Source organism: Somniosus microcephalus, chromosome 3 (genome assembly GCF_052327205.1).
Source record: "Somniosus microcephalus isolate GS21.2 chromosome 3, FLI_Smic_1.0, whole genome shotgun sequence".
NCBI lineage: Eukaryota > Metazoa > Chordata > Chondrichthyes > Squaliformes > Somniosidae > Somniosus > Somniosus microcephalus.
The window spans coordinates 292,788,779-292,805,500 of NC_140989.1; the positions used below are offsets into that span (position 1 = coordinate 292,788,779).

Below are 16,722 nucleotides of genomic sequence, written 5' to 3' on the forward strand. Positions count from 1 at the left end.
AATTAGATGGTTGTTGCATCAGAGAATGCAGCAGCCATCTGTCATCTCTGCCAGTGAGATGCGAAACTCTCCACATCCCCAACGTTTGAAGCCTGCAGGAAGAAACAAAGGTAAGTAAACATTTTCTATCACTTTCCACTCACCTCACATACTTACCTCTCCACACTTGCACCCATCACTTACCTTCACAGCACACTTTTGCACCCCTCCGACCCCCGCAGACCCACTGCTCGCCTCGGTGACCCTGGCGGGGTTTGCAGCCTTCGGGAAGCTCGCACTTGTGTGGGTAAAATGGGGATAATCCTTTTATCTGCCTGTTAACTAGAAACATAGAAGATGGGAGCAGGAGTAGGCCATTCAGCCCCTCGAGCCTGCTCCGCCATTCAATGCGATCATGGCTGATCATCCAAATTCAGTACCCTATCCCTGCTTTCTCCCCATACCCCTTGATCCCCTTAGCCTTAAGAAATATATCTAACTCCTTCTTGAATATATTTAATGAATTGGCCTCAACTGTCTTCTGTGGTAGAGAATTCCACAGGTTCACCGCTCTCTGGGTGAAGAAATTCCTCATCTCAGTCCTAAATGGCTTACCCCTTATCCTTAGACTGTGACCCCTGGTTCTAGACTCCCTCGCCATCGGGAACAGCCTTCCTGCATCTAGTCTGTCTAGTCCTGTTAGAATTTTATAAGTTTCAATGAGATCCCCCCATTCTTCTAAACTCTAGTGAATATAAGCCTAATCGACCCAATCTCTCTTCATACGTCATTCCTGTCATCCCAGGTATCAGTCTGGTGAATCTTCGCTGCACTCCCTCCATGGCAAGAACATCCTTCCTCAGATAAGGCGACCAAAACTGCACACAATACTCAAGGTGTGGTCTCACCAAGGCCCTGTACAACTGCAGCAAGACATCCTTGCTCCTGTACTCGAATCCTCTCGCTATGAAGGCCAGCATACCATTTGTCTTCTTAACCACCTGCTGCACCTGCATGCTTACCTTTAGCGACTGATGCACAGGGACGCCCAGGTCTCGTTGCACTTCCCTTTTTCCCAATCTGTTGCTGTTCAGATAATAATCTGCCTTCCTGTTTTTGCCACCAAAGTGGATAACCTCGCATTTATCTACATTATACTGCATCTGCCATGCATCTACCCAATCTGTCCAAATTGTACTGGAGTTTCTCTGCATCCTCCTCACAGCACACACACCCACCCAGCTTTGTGTCGTCTGCAAACTTGGAGATATTACATCTAGTTCCCTCATCTAGATCATTAATATATATTGTGAATAACTACCTGTTAACAGGCAGTTATGTGGCTGTAATCCCCTTCCCGCCTCCAGGAGACGGCTACCCGCCTCCAGGAGACGGGGGACTCGGCGCAGGTCGGCTACCCGCCTCCCGGAAAGATGGCACATAGGTGGGTTGGGGGCAGGATGGGCACCCGCCCCCAGATTCTGACATTTTCCCGGCAGTCCTGCCTTCAAACCTGCCTCCCCAGGGCTGGCAAGATCGGGCCCTATGCCTCTATTTATGAAGCCCAGGATCCCATATGATTTTTTAAATCGCTTTCTTAACCTGCCCTGCCACCGTCAACAATTTGTGCACATATACCCTCAGATCGCTCTGTTCATGCACCCCCTTTATGATTGTACCCTTTAGGTATGAGGAGAAATTGGGACGATTGGGCTTGTACTCACTGGAGTTTAGAAGAATGAGAGGGGATCTCATTGAAACTTATAAAATTCTGACAGGACTGGACAGACGAGATGCAGGAAGGATGTTCCCGATGGTCGGGGAGTCCAGAACCAGGGGTCACAGTCTAAGGGTAAGGGGTAGGCCATTTAGGACAGAAATGAGGAGGAATTTCTTCACCCAGAGAGTGGGGAACCTGTGGAATTCTCTACCACAGAAGGCAGTAGAAGCCAATTCATTAAATATATTCAAGAAGGAGTTGGATGTATTTCTTAAGGCTAAAGGGATCCAGGGGTATGGGGAGAAAGCAGAGACTGGGTACTGAAATTGGATGATCAGCCATGATCGCATTGAATGGCCTACTCCTGCTCCTATCTTCTATGTTTAGTTTATATTGCCTCTCCTCGTTCTTCCTACCAAAATGTATCACTTCACACTTTTCTGCGTGGGAATGTATCTCGACTGTACCCGAGCCATCTCCTCTTTAAAGGCAGCCCATTGTTCAATTACAGTTTTGCCTGCCAATCTTTGATTCCAATTTACCCAGGCCAGATCTGTCCTCAACCCACTGAAATATGCCTTCTTGAGTTCGGCAGCAGCGATCTCTTTTCTCTACCCCTCCCTTCCTTCCTCTCTCAGCTCAGTTCTGCAGCAACGATCAATTTTCCCCAACCCCTCCCCTCCTTTCTCTTGCGTCTCAGTTCGGCAGCGCATAAATGTTAATTCAACTTTTAATTTTTATTTTCTTCTCTTGAACAAATATTTTGTATCAGTCTTTACAGTAGAGGACACTAAAAATATCCCAACACTGGACAAACAGGGGGCTATGGGGTGGGGGGGGGGGGGGGGGGGGGGAAGAGGAGCTAAACACGATTAAAATCACTAAGGAGACGGTACTCGGTAAGATAATGGGATTTAAGGCGGATAAATCCCCTGGACCTGATGGCTTACATCCTAGGGTCTTGAGAGAAGTAGCGGCAGGGATTGCGGATGCATTGGTGGTAATTTTCCAAAACTTCCTGGATTCAGGAAAGGTCCCGGCAGATTGGAAAACTGCTAATGTAACGCCCTTATTTAAAAAGGGAGGTAGACAAAAGGCTGGAAACTATAGACCAGTTAGCCTAACATCTGTGGTTGGTAAAATGTTGGAGTCCATTATTAAGGAAGCAGTAACAGGACATTTGGATAAGCATAATTTAATCGGACAGAGTCAGCATGGTTTTATGAAGGGGAAGTCATGTTTGACAAATTTGCTCGAATTCTTTGAGGACGTAACAAACAGGGTGGATAAAGGGGAACCAGTGGATGTGGTGTATTTGGACTTCCAAAAGGCATTTGACAAGGTGCCACACAAAAGATTACTGCACAAGATAAAAAATCACAGGATTGGGGGTAATATACTGGCATGGGTGGAAGATTGGCTATCTAACAGAAAACAGAGTTGGGATAAATGGTTCATTCTCGGGTTGGCAATCAGTAACTAGTGGTTTTCCGCAGGGGTCAGTGCTGGGACCCCAACTCTTTACAATCTATATTAACGATTTGGAGGAGGGGACCAAGTGCAACGTATCCAAGTTTGCCGACGATACAAAGATGGGAGGGAAAGCAGTGAGTGAGGAGGACATAAAAAACCTGCAAAAGGACATAGACAGGCTAAGTGAGTGGGCAGAAATTTGGCAGATGGAATATAATGTTGGAAAGTGTGAGGTTATGCACTTTGGCAGAAAAAATCAAAGAGCAGGTTATTATCTAAATGGAAAGAAACTGCAAAGTGCTACAGTACAAAGGGATCTGGGGGTCCTGGTGCATGAAACACAGAAGGTTAGTATGCAGGTACAGCAGGTGATCAGGAAGGCCAATGGAATCTTGGCTTTTATTGCAAGGGGGATGGAGTATAAAAGCAGGGAAGTCTTGCTTCAGTTATACAGGGTACTGGTGACGCCACACCTGGAATACTGCGTACAGTTTTGGTTTCCATATTTAAGAAGATATACTTGCTCTCGAGGCAGTTCAGAGAAGGTTCACTCGGTTGATTCCGGAGATGAGGGGGTTGACTTTTGAGGAAAGGTTGAGTAGGTTGGGCCTGTACTCATTGGAATTCAGAAGAATGGGGGGCGATCTTATCGAAACATATAAGATTGTGAGGGGGCTTGATCGGGTGGATGCGGGGAGGATGTTTCCACTGATGGGTGAGACTAGAACTAGGGGGCATAATCTTAGAATAAGGGGCTGCCCTTTCAAAACTGAGATGAGGAGAAACTTCTTCACTCAGAGGGTAGTAAATCTATGGAATTTGCTACCTCAGAGCGCTGTGGAAGCTGCGACATTAAATAAATTTAAAAAGGAAATAGACAGTTTCCTAGCTGATAAGGGAATTAAGGGTTATGGGGAGCGGGCAGGGAAGTGGACGTGAGTCCAGGTTCGGATCAGCCATGATCCTATTGAATGGCGGAGCAGGCCCAAGGGGCCGTACGGCCTACTCCTGCTCCTACTTCTTATGTTGACGCGGCTCAGTTCGGCAGTAGCGATCAAATTTTTAATTTTTATTTTCTTCAGTTCGGCAGCAGCAATCTCTTTTCCCCACTCCCTCCCCTCCTTTCTCTCTCACCTATCTGTGGTATGGCGAGAACAACCAAAAAAACAATGGAGCTGTGCATATGCATTTCACTGGCAGCAGTGGCATCCTTTAATTTTATGTAATATTCTAAATTTACCTTTTCCACAACCTTAAATAACTTGTGTTCTTCTATAAACTAACCTGTCAAGCACCTCCTCTACAGACTGAAAAGCCCAAGTTTCTCTAGTATTTCCTTATAACAAACATTTGACACTAGATATCAACCTCATAACTCTTCTCTGCACTGCCCCCAGCACTTGAATGTCTCCCTTATTTTCTTGGAAACCAGAATTGGACATAGTTCTGTAAGATTATCATGGATTAGTTGGTTTTAGAATACTTGTTTTATTATTTTATAATCATTAAGTATCTTATAATCATCAGTAATGGATTTATAACTGTGTGCAAGAATTAAATGTAATCATCAACTCTATGTAATGGTAACCTGAATTATATTAGAAAGGTAACCCTTTTCTTTTAATTTAAGTCTGTGAGTAAGCCGTAACCCAGACAGCTGGGGTGAGAAGAGGACTGCTATAGTCAAATAGGGAAGCTGTGGGTGAAAGTTGGATATTAGCCAACAGTAAGGATGAGGCATAGAGTGCAACTAGCCTGGGAACCAAGGTCAGATGTAGCTGTAACTGTGTTGGAATGTTATATCTGGCAGTAAGTTGAAAACATAAGGCCTTTTCACAGGACCATCAAGGGTGCAGTATCTCTACACTACGGAGACATGTTCTTTTGTGTTGCCATAACTACCCCAGATACGAGTCTTGATGGTCAAAAACAGATGATGTCAAGGGGTAATAAGACTATAACCTGTGTAAGCCAAGGTGCTGCAGACGTGGCAACTTTATGGTTGGATTTTGGGGAATTGGGTGTAAGCCAGTGATTGGTTCAGTAAGACTCCATAGGTTTTGAATGAGAGTAAGGGTATAAGAATGGGGTCTCAACAGCCACAAAGTGTAGAAGATTACATAAAGAATTAAGGAGACACCCAAGAGACAAGAAACACAGGGTGAAGCCTATTCACAGTCACGCTTCTATCCAGAGTATAACGGGGTAATACAAGTCTCAATTATACTCTGTAAACTGCTGCTCGAATAATGTAATGCATTAAGTCTTGCTTGTGCCAAATAAAGTTTAATCATGGTCACCAATGTGGATCAACATCGAACCATTTGGAACCAGGGTCCCTCTCTGGATCTGACAGTGCTCAAAGTGCAGTCTGACCAGAGCATTGTACAATTTAATCACCTCCTCTACTTTATATTTTACTGTTCTAACTAGGGTTGCAAAGGGGTGGAAAGTTTCCGGTAAATTTCTGGAAATTTTCCACGGGAGGTTTAGCTTGGGAATTTTGCCCAAAAAAGCACATGCTAGCATAATATTGTTTTTTTTGTATTTCTTTCTTTTTTTCCCCCCACAGGTCCTCTCTTAAAATTACTAACAGAGATGGAATCTTAATTATTAAGGAATTTCTTAATCAATATATGTTTATCTTCTTACTTGGCTTGTTTTAATAATTACAAGTTGTGTGTGACTGTGAACAAATGTGTCCTGATTGGTTGGATGAGCGATTAGCTCCCTCTATTTGTAATATTTGCATATCGAATTGTGATTGGCCTGCAGGCATCTGTAAGACTGCTATAGTTTTTTTTAAGATCCAGGTTAGGGGTCCTGAGGGAAGTCATTTTGTTTTCTGCTGATGTTGATGATGCAGTAAGTAAATCAGACTTTATACCAAATAAACCAGTTACTTGTTGAACTCTGTTGTCCTTCAATTTAAAATATACAAAATAATACACTATTGGTGATGTAGCGTCGTGTGTGTACAGGTCATGCTTCCATCACATGGAGCATCAGCAAAAATGTACTCACCCTGTTGCAATCGTGCTGATCGACCGCAGTTCGACACAGAGATGAATGCCCTTTATTTCTCTGCATAGAAAAATGCCACGTTTACCGTCGGATGTGTGGAAGCATTTTACCCCAGGCATTAAAGATGGAAAGACTGTGTACATGTGCAAACACTGTAGAAAGCCATATGTAAAGAATGCCACAAAGATGCAGCAGCATTTATCCAAATGCAACAACTTCACTCAAAGCTCACAGCAGTCAGCCCAGAGTTCCTCTGCTTCCATTCAAGAAGATGATGGTTCTCATTCAGCATCAGGCTCCTTATCATCAGCAACTCCTGGCCCACTTGGAAGGTTCTTTTGATACAATGGATAACCATAGCCAGAAGAATGCAGATGAGTGCCTTGCTCGAGCTGTATATGCAACAGGCTCACCCCTCATGCTCACAGCCAATGCGTACTGGAAGAGATTTTTCAATGTTATTCGCCCTGCATACTGTCCTCCCACCAGACATGCTTGGTCTACTTATTTGCTGGAGGCTGAGTATAACAGAGTCCAAGGAAAGCTCAAAGAAACGACAGCGATGGCAGACTGTGTTGCAGTTATCTCAGATGGGTGGTCAAATGTACGAGGGGAGGGCATCATAAACTACATCGTCTCCACTCCTCTCCCAGTGTTCTTCAAGAGCACAGACACGAAGGACAACAGACACACACATTGCTGATGAGCTGAAAGCGGTCATCAACGATCTTGGATCACAAAAGGTCTTTGCAGTAGTTACTGACAATGCTGCGAATATGAAGGCTGCTTGGGCTCAAGTGGAGGAGGCCTACCCTCATATTACGTCTATTGGGTGCGCAGCTCATGGGCTTAACCTGCTCCTCAAGGACATCATGGGTTTGAGAACCATGGAAGCACTGTACAAGAGAGCCAAGCAAGTTGTTAAGTATGTCAGGGGAAAACAGGTAGTTGCAGCAACCTACAACTCCAAGCAAATGACAAAGAACAAGAACACCACACTGAAGCTGCCCAACAACACTAGATGGGGTGGTGTTGTCATTATGTACAACAGCCTTCTGGAGGGTAAGGAGTCACTGCAAGAAATGGCAATATCCCAGTCTGCGGATATGGAAACCACCATCAAGAAAATACTGCTGGATGATGTGTTTTGGGAGAGAGTGGTTAGCAGCCTTAAACTACTCTCACCAGTAGCATCTGCAATTGCTCAGATTGAAGGAGATGACGCTGTCTTGTCAGATGTTCTCAGGCTTTTTACTGATTTAAAAGAACAAATCAGCATTGCCCTACCCACATCCCTGCTGCTCAAAGCAGAGGAGAAGGCAATTGTTCAATTCAAGACGCGTCAAGAATTTTGTGTCAAGCCGATTCATGCTGCAGCATACATGCTGGACCCAAAGCATGTTGGGAGACCAATACTTTCTGGAGAACAGATCAACAGCGCTTACAGTGTGATTTCTACCCTCTCACACCATCTCAATCTGGATGTGGGCAAAGTTCTCTACCAAGCAAGGTCTTTGGAATGGGGATGGGATATGGGAATCATGCAAGCATATCAGTGCACATACCTGGTGGAAGGGACTTTGTGCATCTGAGGCCCTGTCACCTATTGCATCGGTGATACTCCAAATCCCACCTTCATCAGCGGCCTCTGAACGAAACTGGTCACTTTTTGGGAATACGCATACAAAAGGTGCGCAACAGGCTGACTAACAAGAGAGTGGAGAAACTGGTGGCTATCCGGGCGAACCTACAACTTATTGAGCCAGATACAGAAGTGTCCACCACACAGCTAGACACTGACACAGAGGAGGAAATGGACACGTCAGAGCCAGAGTCAGAGAATCAGGAGGAGCAATGAGGAGTAGAAGACTCAGAAGACTCATGAGTAGAAGACTCAAAGGGACAAAATAAGGACAAATTACAGGCTAAATAAGCTGACGCTCTTTTTATTTTATTTTAGATGGGTTTTTTTTGTGGGGGTTCAATAAAGTTCAAAATTATAACCTAAATAAAGTTTTGAAAGCCTGTTTTTATTTGATGGAACAGTATGTCTATTTTGACGACAAAGATAATATAAGGGTCAGAGACAAAAACCATCAGTGTGCAAAAAAACTCAATTCCCATAAATTCCCATGGAAAGTTTCCTCTTTTAAAAATTCCCAGAATTTTGCAACCCTAGTTCTAACTATATACAGTAGTTCAAAATTCTATTGGCTTTTCTGATTGCTGCTCTGCATTGGTTCGCTATGTTAAGCGTTAAGTTTACTAAGTGCAAAATATAAAAGAAAGTGACAGAATGAAGCTAAGGGACATTATTGCTCATCATTAAAAATCTTTAAAACTGCATTTATTCTTCAAGTTATCTTACTGAAATAGTAAATATTTACATGGCCATTGTTTGAATACATTAAAGTATAAAATAGGATATCTGTAGTCAACTTTCAAGATCCTTCCCCACCCAATGCTTTTCTTCTCTCCAAAGGCAGTAATTTAACTGGCACTCAATGTCAGTGACCCCAGACATTACCAAGAGTCTATCTGACCATAGCAGCCAAGTCTGACTCTATTGTTACCTAGATTTCACTTAAGTAACTTGGGGTTGCTGGATGACAATCAGGATAAGGAACTTGCTAATTATTCCCTCCCCGGTCCAGAAACACAGAATCCCCTCCCCACCCCAAAAAAAATCAGGTAATAACACAAACCAGGAATCAAATTTAGAATCTCATATTGCCACAGCATGCTGTGCATTTACTCAGGGGCATTTAAACATTATTTCTAAAACTCCTGTACATAAATTTTAATAATCCAGTGCTCAACAAATATAAGTAATATATCTTTTTCTGAATACTACAGTGGAACTAGGGGAAAGTACTTGAAAGTGGCTTCCTCAGATACCCTGTACTAAAAATCTCAGCTACACCTTTTCATCCAAGCAAATGGTGACTAGTAGATTTTATTAGTAAACAGTCTGCATTGCCCTGCATTGTACATGCTAGCTTTTATAATCCAAAGTGCTCATTACTGTAAAGTCTGTAGGTATTATGGCGAATTAATACACAGACTACAAGAGTAACTTTAACAGGACTTTACTATTCGAAGGTCAGGGCGAATCTGCCCAATAAATCCTGACACAGCACTTATATACCGGTGTGGTCACCGTCGGTATTACAGTATACAGCAGCCAAGATAAAGTAGTGCCACACCTAAAATAGTTCTCTTAAAGGTGGACGGTTACATACAATAGTTCTCTTAATGGTAGAACAGTTACATACACTACAATCCTCCCTTTTTAGCTTACAACATACTTATTCCCCATTAAACATATCATAACATATATCCAACTTCATGTTAAAACAGTTCACAGATGTAGTCTCTGCAGAAACAGTTCACAGATTCAGTCTCTGCGGAAAACAGTTCACAGATTCAATCTCGGAGGATGCGCCTTCCGTGCTTCTTGACTCGGTCCTGACAACACCTCAGTGGTGTAGCAGTTCCCTGTGGTGTAGTCGGTTCACGTTGCTGGAGTGACTCATCCAATAGTCCTTCACTGGACTTAACAGCTTGAACTTCCGTCCTTCTGAACCAGCATTGTTGGCTTGTAAAAACTTGAGTACCTTGGGAAGTTTTTCTACTTCCAAACTGATTTGGCTCCGTTCGAAGGGACCCCGTGCGTGATCTAGTAGTGATGATGATGGTCCAGATGATCATCATCTTCTGCTTCGTCTTTTCCTTTTCTGCTTCTTGGAGACTCTCTGGGCTCCACTGTCAGCTGCCAGCTGCATGCACAGTTCCTCCTTCTCGTCCTCCTTTTTCCGTAGTAGCGCCACCATCTCCCGATGTTCCTTAGACTTTTTGTGATTCTTCATGGTTTCTGCACTTTGGGAGTTTTCATCACAAGCTGGGCAGAACAGGTCATCGTAATATTCGATGTCGTCCAACAGGTCATGGTAATATTCGGTGTCATCTTGAGCTAGGCCAGTGAGAGGGTCTTCTATTTCCTCCATACCCAGCTGGACATTAGCCAGCTTTTGTTCCAAATCCAGACATCTTTCCTGAAGAGACTTCTTCAGGCGTTCAGCTTCATCCAGCTTTTTCTGGGCTTCCTGCAAGTCTTTTACTAATGACGTCATTTGTGATTTCAATACTTCAACTTCATTCGGAGATTGGTTGATCGGACTATTCAATCCCTCTACTGCAGCAGCTGTTTCAACCTTCTGTTGTTCTACATTGACGTGAGTCAGCGTACTTTTGGCATCCAAGGGTTGCTCTGCTGCCATCTTCTCAGTCTGTGTTGCAACCTCAGCTATTTCAATAACTTTTGGGAGCTCCAAACCCCTCTCCTTTGAAGATTTAAACTCCTGTTCAATTTGTTCCCATTTCAGAGTCTTGTCCTTCAGCATATGAAGGAGTTGGCTGACCGTTAACTCTTCTGACCTCATACGTTTCCCAGTAGCTGCAGGGCTGTTTATAACCTTGCCCTGGGGCTCCTTTGCTGTTTCTACTTCGCCATCATCCGCAGCCTCCACCATTCGAATTTCCCCACTTGAATCGTCCGGTGATGCTGCACCCAACGCCTTACGATCCCGGTCGCAGCGCCTCGTGGCCTCGGTAGCTGCCCGGCCTTTTTCGCCGGTCGCGGTCTAGCTGTCTCACGACGCCGTTGCGTCTCCCAGCCCGCTTGTACCGCAGCTTCCGTGCTCCACGCTGCCCCAGTCTCAGCGCCTCTGGGCCCGACTTCTGTCCGGCTCCTTTCCCCCGACCGTGGTCGAGTTCACCGCCCTTATCCTCCGTTTATTTTTTTATTTCCCTTTACTCACAGTCACCGTGGCCGACTTGCTTCTCGTGCTGATCGGCTCACTCACCACCGCGGCAGAAGGGACAATCAGTGCCTGTTGCTGATGGAAGGCTTCGTGTCTGAATTCTTCCTTCTTCCTTGCTCTGCAGACTCGAGTTTTCTCTCAGCAGAACGACGAGGGCGGGTGCCTCTTCTCGACGCTCGTTAACTGCTTCGGAAGTATTGTTGCCGCAGGGTAAGATCGAACTCGTCGCCACTGTAAAGTCTGTAGGTATTATGGCGAATTAATACACAGACTACAAGAGTAACTTTAACAGGACTTCACTATTCGAAGGTCAGGGCGAATCTGCCCAATAAATCCTGACACAGCACTTATATACCGGTGTGGTCACCGTCGGTATTACAGTATACAGCAGCCAAGATAAAGTAGTGCCACACCTAAAATAGTTCTCTTAAAGGTGAACGGTTACATACAATAGTTCTCTTAAAGGTAGAACAGTTACATACACTACAATTACTAGTTATTTAGAACTGCAGGGAGGAAAAAAAAAGATACGACTTAAACCTGTGCTGTGATAGGCTATACTGAACACAGACTATACTGAACACTGACTCCACGTTTGCACATCCTATTCTGGGTCTTTACCCTCACCTGTAAATACAGTGGTGGGACCAAAGAAATCATGTACCACGAGAGTTATGTTCAGTCACCTTCCCCCCTCCAGACCGCCCACTCTGCTCGCCGCGGACCTACCCTCACTCAACCCTCTGTTGGAAAGGTTCAGCTGTCCACTTTTCCTCGCCGTTTTAATTAAAGCAGCCGGTACAGCCGGCTCTTTCGCCTGAGGTTGAAATCCTGCCCTGGGGTTTGCGAACCTGCTCCCTCCCCTCCGAGACATCGCGCCGTCCGGCCCAACGGTCGCTCAGAACCCCCGGGAACAGGCCGATCCAACCGTGCGCATGCGCGCCATCCGGTCCAACGGTCGCTCAGAACCCCCGGGAACAGGCCGATCCAACCGCGCGCATGCGCGTCGCCGCCCAATGGCGACGCCGAGGGGCATGTTTCGCAGCGTTTGAAGAGGACAGCGAAGATCTTTGGGTGAAACATTCGTCATTATGTCCCCTCTGCAAGCAAATGAAAGATTTTGCAAAACGTTTTTTTCCCTACCCCCCCCAAAGAGACAGTTCCTCTGTGAAAGCAATACATGTTTTCTTTTGAAATAAAAACAGGAAATGCTGGAAATACTCAGCAGGTCATGCAGCATCTGTGGAGAGAGAAACAGAGTTAACGTTTCAGGTCGATGGCCCTTCCTCAGAACTGGAAAAAGCTGGAGATGGAACAGGTTTTTAAGCAGGGGAGTGGAAAGAATTGGAAAAAAGCCAGTGTGTAAGTTATACTGATCGAGAGTATTGTAAGCTGTTCTATTCAACTAAAGTAAGGAAAGCATTGCACCTGCTACGTCAACAGCGGGTGGGAGAAACGGGAAATTTTTGTGAGTGGCAGAAGGCGGGAAGTGGTGTTCATATACATAAATTATTTGGAATCAGAAATTGGAGGTATAATGGCTTGCTAGGCCATTTCAGAGGGCATTAAGAGTCAACCACATTGCTGTGGGTCTGGAGACTGGAGCCAGACCAGGTAAGGACGGCAGATTTCTTTCCTAAAGGACATTAGTGAACCAGATGGGTTTTTGCAACAATCGACAATGGTATCATGGTCACCATTACTAAGACTAACATTTAATTCCAGAATTAAATTGAATTGAAATTCCACCAGCTGCCGTGGTGGGATTTGAACCCATATCCTCAGAGCATTTGACTGAGCCTTTAGGCTTACTAGTCTAGTGACATCACCTCCTGACTCCCCAAAGCCTTTCCACCATCTACAAGGCACAAGTCAGGAGTGTGATGGAATACTCTCCACTTGCCTGGATGAGTGCAGCTCCAACAACACTCAAGAAGCTCGACACCATTCAGGATACAGCAGCCCGCTTGATTGGCACTCCACCACCTTCAACATTCACTCCCTCCACCACCGGTGCACTGTGGCTGCAGTGTGTACCATCTACAAGATGCACTGCAGCAACTCGCCAAAGCTCCTTCAACAGCACCTTCCAAACCCGTGACCTCTACCACTTAGAAGGACAAGGGCAGCAGACGCATGGGAACATCACCACCTACAAGTTCCCCTCCAAGCCACACACCATCCTGACTTGGACCTGTATCGCCATTCCTTCACTGTCGCTGGGCCAAAATCCTGGAACTCACTTCCTAACAGCATTGTGGGTGTACCTACACCATATGGACTGCAGCGATTCAAGAAGGCGGCTCACCACCATCTTCTCAAGGGCAATTAGGGATGGGCACTAAATGCAGGCCTAGCCAGCCAGCGACGCCCACATCCCATCAATGAATTTTTAAAAATTTGCAGATAATAAATTGGGGATATAGTTAATAATGACCACACCAAAATATAATAAGAATACATAAACAGGTTGATGCGCTATCAATCACTCAAAAGACTGATGTTAAGCGAGTAACTAACAGGCTTTTATTAACAAGAGAATGAAGGCGTGCCTCGAGTGGTCGACCAGTCCAGAATACAGAGGGACTGTGGAGCAGTCACCTTTATACCTGGACTCGTGGGAGGAGTCAGCCGAGGCATGTACAGACATGTACACAGTGGAATACAAACAGTGGTTTACCACATTCACCCCTTGTTTAAAAATGAGTGCGGCGGGGTGAAGTGTATTAAAAGTTTGTGTATTGGAGTCTCTCCGGAGGTCTTGTCTGCCGCTGTGATTGACGTGGCGACGGCAGGGGTAGTGAAGCTTCCGGCGTCGAGTCCCGCGTAGGCTGGGGCACTGGTGTGTAGTCCTCGTGGGTGTCGAGCGGGTTGCGTGCCGTCTGCTGGGGTTGGATATTGGATCGTGGGGGGGGGTGGTAGTGGGTTACTGGGGCCCCCGAGGGTGCGAGGTCTCGTATGGAGACTGTGTCCTCCCGCCCGTCCGGGTACGCAATGTAAGCATACTGGGGGTTGGCGTGGAGGAGGTCGACCCTCTCGACCAGGGGGTCCGTTTTATGGGTCCTCACGTGTCTTCTCAGTAGGACCGGCCCTGGGGACGTCAGCCATGGCGGTAGCGATGTCCCCGATGTGGACTTCCTTGGGAAGACAAACATTTTCTCATGAGGGGTGGCGTTAGTGGCAGTGCAGAGCAGTGACCGAATAGAGTGGAGCGCATCGGGGAGCACATCCTGCCAGCGGGAGGTCGGAAGGCCCCTAGACTTTAAGGCTGGCAGGGCGGCCTTCCAAACTGTTGCATTCTCTCTTTCCACCTGTCCGTTCCCCGGGGGTTGTAACTGGTGGTCCTGCTTGTGGCAATACCCCTAGCGAGCAGGTACTGGCGGAGTTCGTCGCTCATAAACGATGAGCCCCGGTCGCTATGGATATAGCTGGGGAAACCGAACAGGGTGAAGAGGTCGTTCAGACATTTAATGACCGTGGCACTGGTCATGTCCGGGCAGGGGATGGCGAACGGGAAACGGGAGTACTCATCAATAATGTTGAGGAAGTACACATTGCGGTCGGAGGAGGGGAGAGGCCCTTTAAAATCAACGCTCAGGCGCTCGAAGGGGCGAGTGGCTTTTATCAGGTGAGCCCTGTCTGGTCTATAAAAGTGCGGTTTGCACTCAGCGCAGACTTGGCAGTTCCTGGTCATGGTCCTGACCTCCTCAATGGAGTAAGGCAGGTTGCGGGCCTTGATGAAGTGGAAGAACCTGGTGACCCCCGGGTGGCAGAGGTCATTGTGGAGGGCCCGCAGTCTATCGATCTGCGCGCTGGCGCAGGTGCCAGGCGATAGAGCATCCGGGGGTTCATTGAGCTTCCCGGGCCGGTACAAGATCTCGTAATTGTAGGTGGAAAGTTCGATTCTCCACCTCAAGATCTTGTCGTTTTTGATTTTGCCCCTCTGCTTGTTGTTAAACATAAAAGCAACTGAACGCTGGTCAGTGAGCAGGGTAAATCATTTTCCGGCCAGGTAGTGCCTCCAATGACGCACAGCCTCCACAATAGCCTGGGCCTCCTTCTCAACAGCGGAGTGTCTGGTCTCCGGGCCCTGGAGGGTTCGTGAAAAGAAGGCCACGGGTCTCCCCGCCTGATTAAGGGTAGCGGCCAGGGCAAAGTCGGACGCGTCGCTTTCCACCTGGAAGGGGATGGATTCGTCCACTGCGTGCATGGTGGCTTTGGCAATGTCTTCCTTGATACGGTGGAAGGCTAAGCGGGCCTCTGCCGTCAAGGGAAAAGAGGTGGACTTGATCAGCGGACGGGCCTTGTCCGCAAAGTAGGGGACCCACTGGGCGTAATAGGAGAAAAACCCTAGGCACCTCTTCAGGGCCTTGAGGCAGTGGGGGTTCCATAAGGGGACGCATCCGGTCGGGGTCGGGACCGATGACTCCGTGTTCCACAACACAGCCAAGGATGACGAGGCGGGTTGTGCGGAATATGCACTTCTCCTTGTTATACGTCAGGTTCAGGAGTTGGGCGGTGCAGAGGAATTTTTCGAGGTTTGCGTCATGGTCCTGCAAGTCATGGCCGCAGATGGTCACATTGTCCAGATATGGGAAAGTGGCCTGCAACGCATTTTGATCGACCATCCGGTCCATCTCCCTTTGGAAGACGGAGACCCCGTTGGTGACGCCAAAGGGAACCCTAAGGAAGTGATAGAGGCGGCCGTTTGCCTCAAAGGCAGTATACTGGCGGTCCTCAGGGCGGATAGGGAGCTGGTGGTACACTGATTTCAGGTCAATGGTCGAGAAGACGCGGTACTGCGCGATCTGGTTGACCATATCAGCTATGCGGGGGAGTGGGTAAGCGTCCAGCAGGGTGTAGCGATTTATTGTCTGGCTGTAGTCGATGACCAGGCGCTGCTTCTCGCCGGTCTTAATGACCACAACCTGGGCTCGCCAGGGGCTGGTGCTGCCCTCAATAATCCCCTCCTTCAGGAGCCGCTCCACTTCGGTTTTAATGAAAACCCTGTCCCCGGCACTATCGCCTGCTCTTTGTGGCGATGGGCTTACAGTCGGGGGTGAGGTTAGCAAACAGTGGGGGGGGGGTGACTCTGAGTGTGGAGCGGTTGCACCTGGTGCGCGGCGGGCAATTTGGAAGCTGCTGGCTGCGGACTGTGAGTGGGGGGAGGGGTCCACCGTACGCCATCGTAACACTTTTAAGGTGGCACTGAAAATCTAACCCCAGTAGAACGGCAGCGCAGAGGTGGGGCAGGACCAGAAGTTTAAAATTATCGTACACAGTCCTGTCTACTAAGAGTGTCACCACGCAGTAGCTGCCAATGTCCGCCGACTGGGACTCGGAGGCCATAGAAATCTGCTGGTGCGCAGGCAGGACTGGGAGAGAGCAACGCCGCACCGTGTCGGGGTGGATGAAGCTCTCCGTGCTCCCAGAGTCAAAAAGGCAGATTGTTTTGTGACCATTTACCTTAATGTCCATTGTGGACCGGGCCAGTTGGTGCGGTCTCGCTTCGTCCAGCATAACGGAGGCCAGCGTAGGGGTCGGTGTGTCGTTGCGGGTATCAGATGAGGCGGTGTTGGGGGCCTGCTGCGTCCCGGCTGGCGTCCAAGATGGCGGCGTCCATGATTCCCATGTGGCTGGAGGCGTCCAAAATGGCTGCTGTTCCGGTGGTTCGCACATGGCTGGGGAGGCCCAAGATGGCGG

General features: G+C 47.3%; 1 protein-coding gene across 1 annotated transcript in view; it reads right to left on the minus strand.

The window, feature by feature from the left end:
* lrrc40 (leucine rich repeat containing 40) overlaps positions 1-12,013 on the minus strand; it is a 108,222-nt gene extending 96,209 nt beyond the window's left edge. The window contains exon 1 of the mRNA XM_085982771.1: positions 11,749-12,013. Coding sequence (XP_085838897.1) covers positions 11,749-11,893 — 145 coding nt within the window. The 5' untranslated portion in view covers positions 11,894-12,013. The remainder of the gene's footprint in view (positions 1-11,748) is intronic.
* Positions 12,014-16,722: the final 4,709 nt, after the last annotated feature.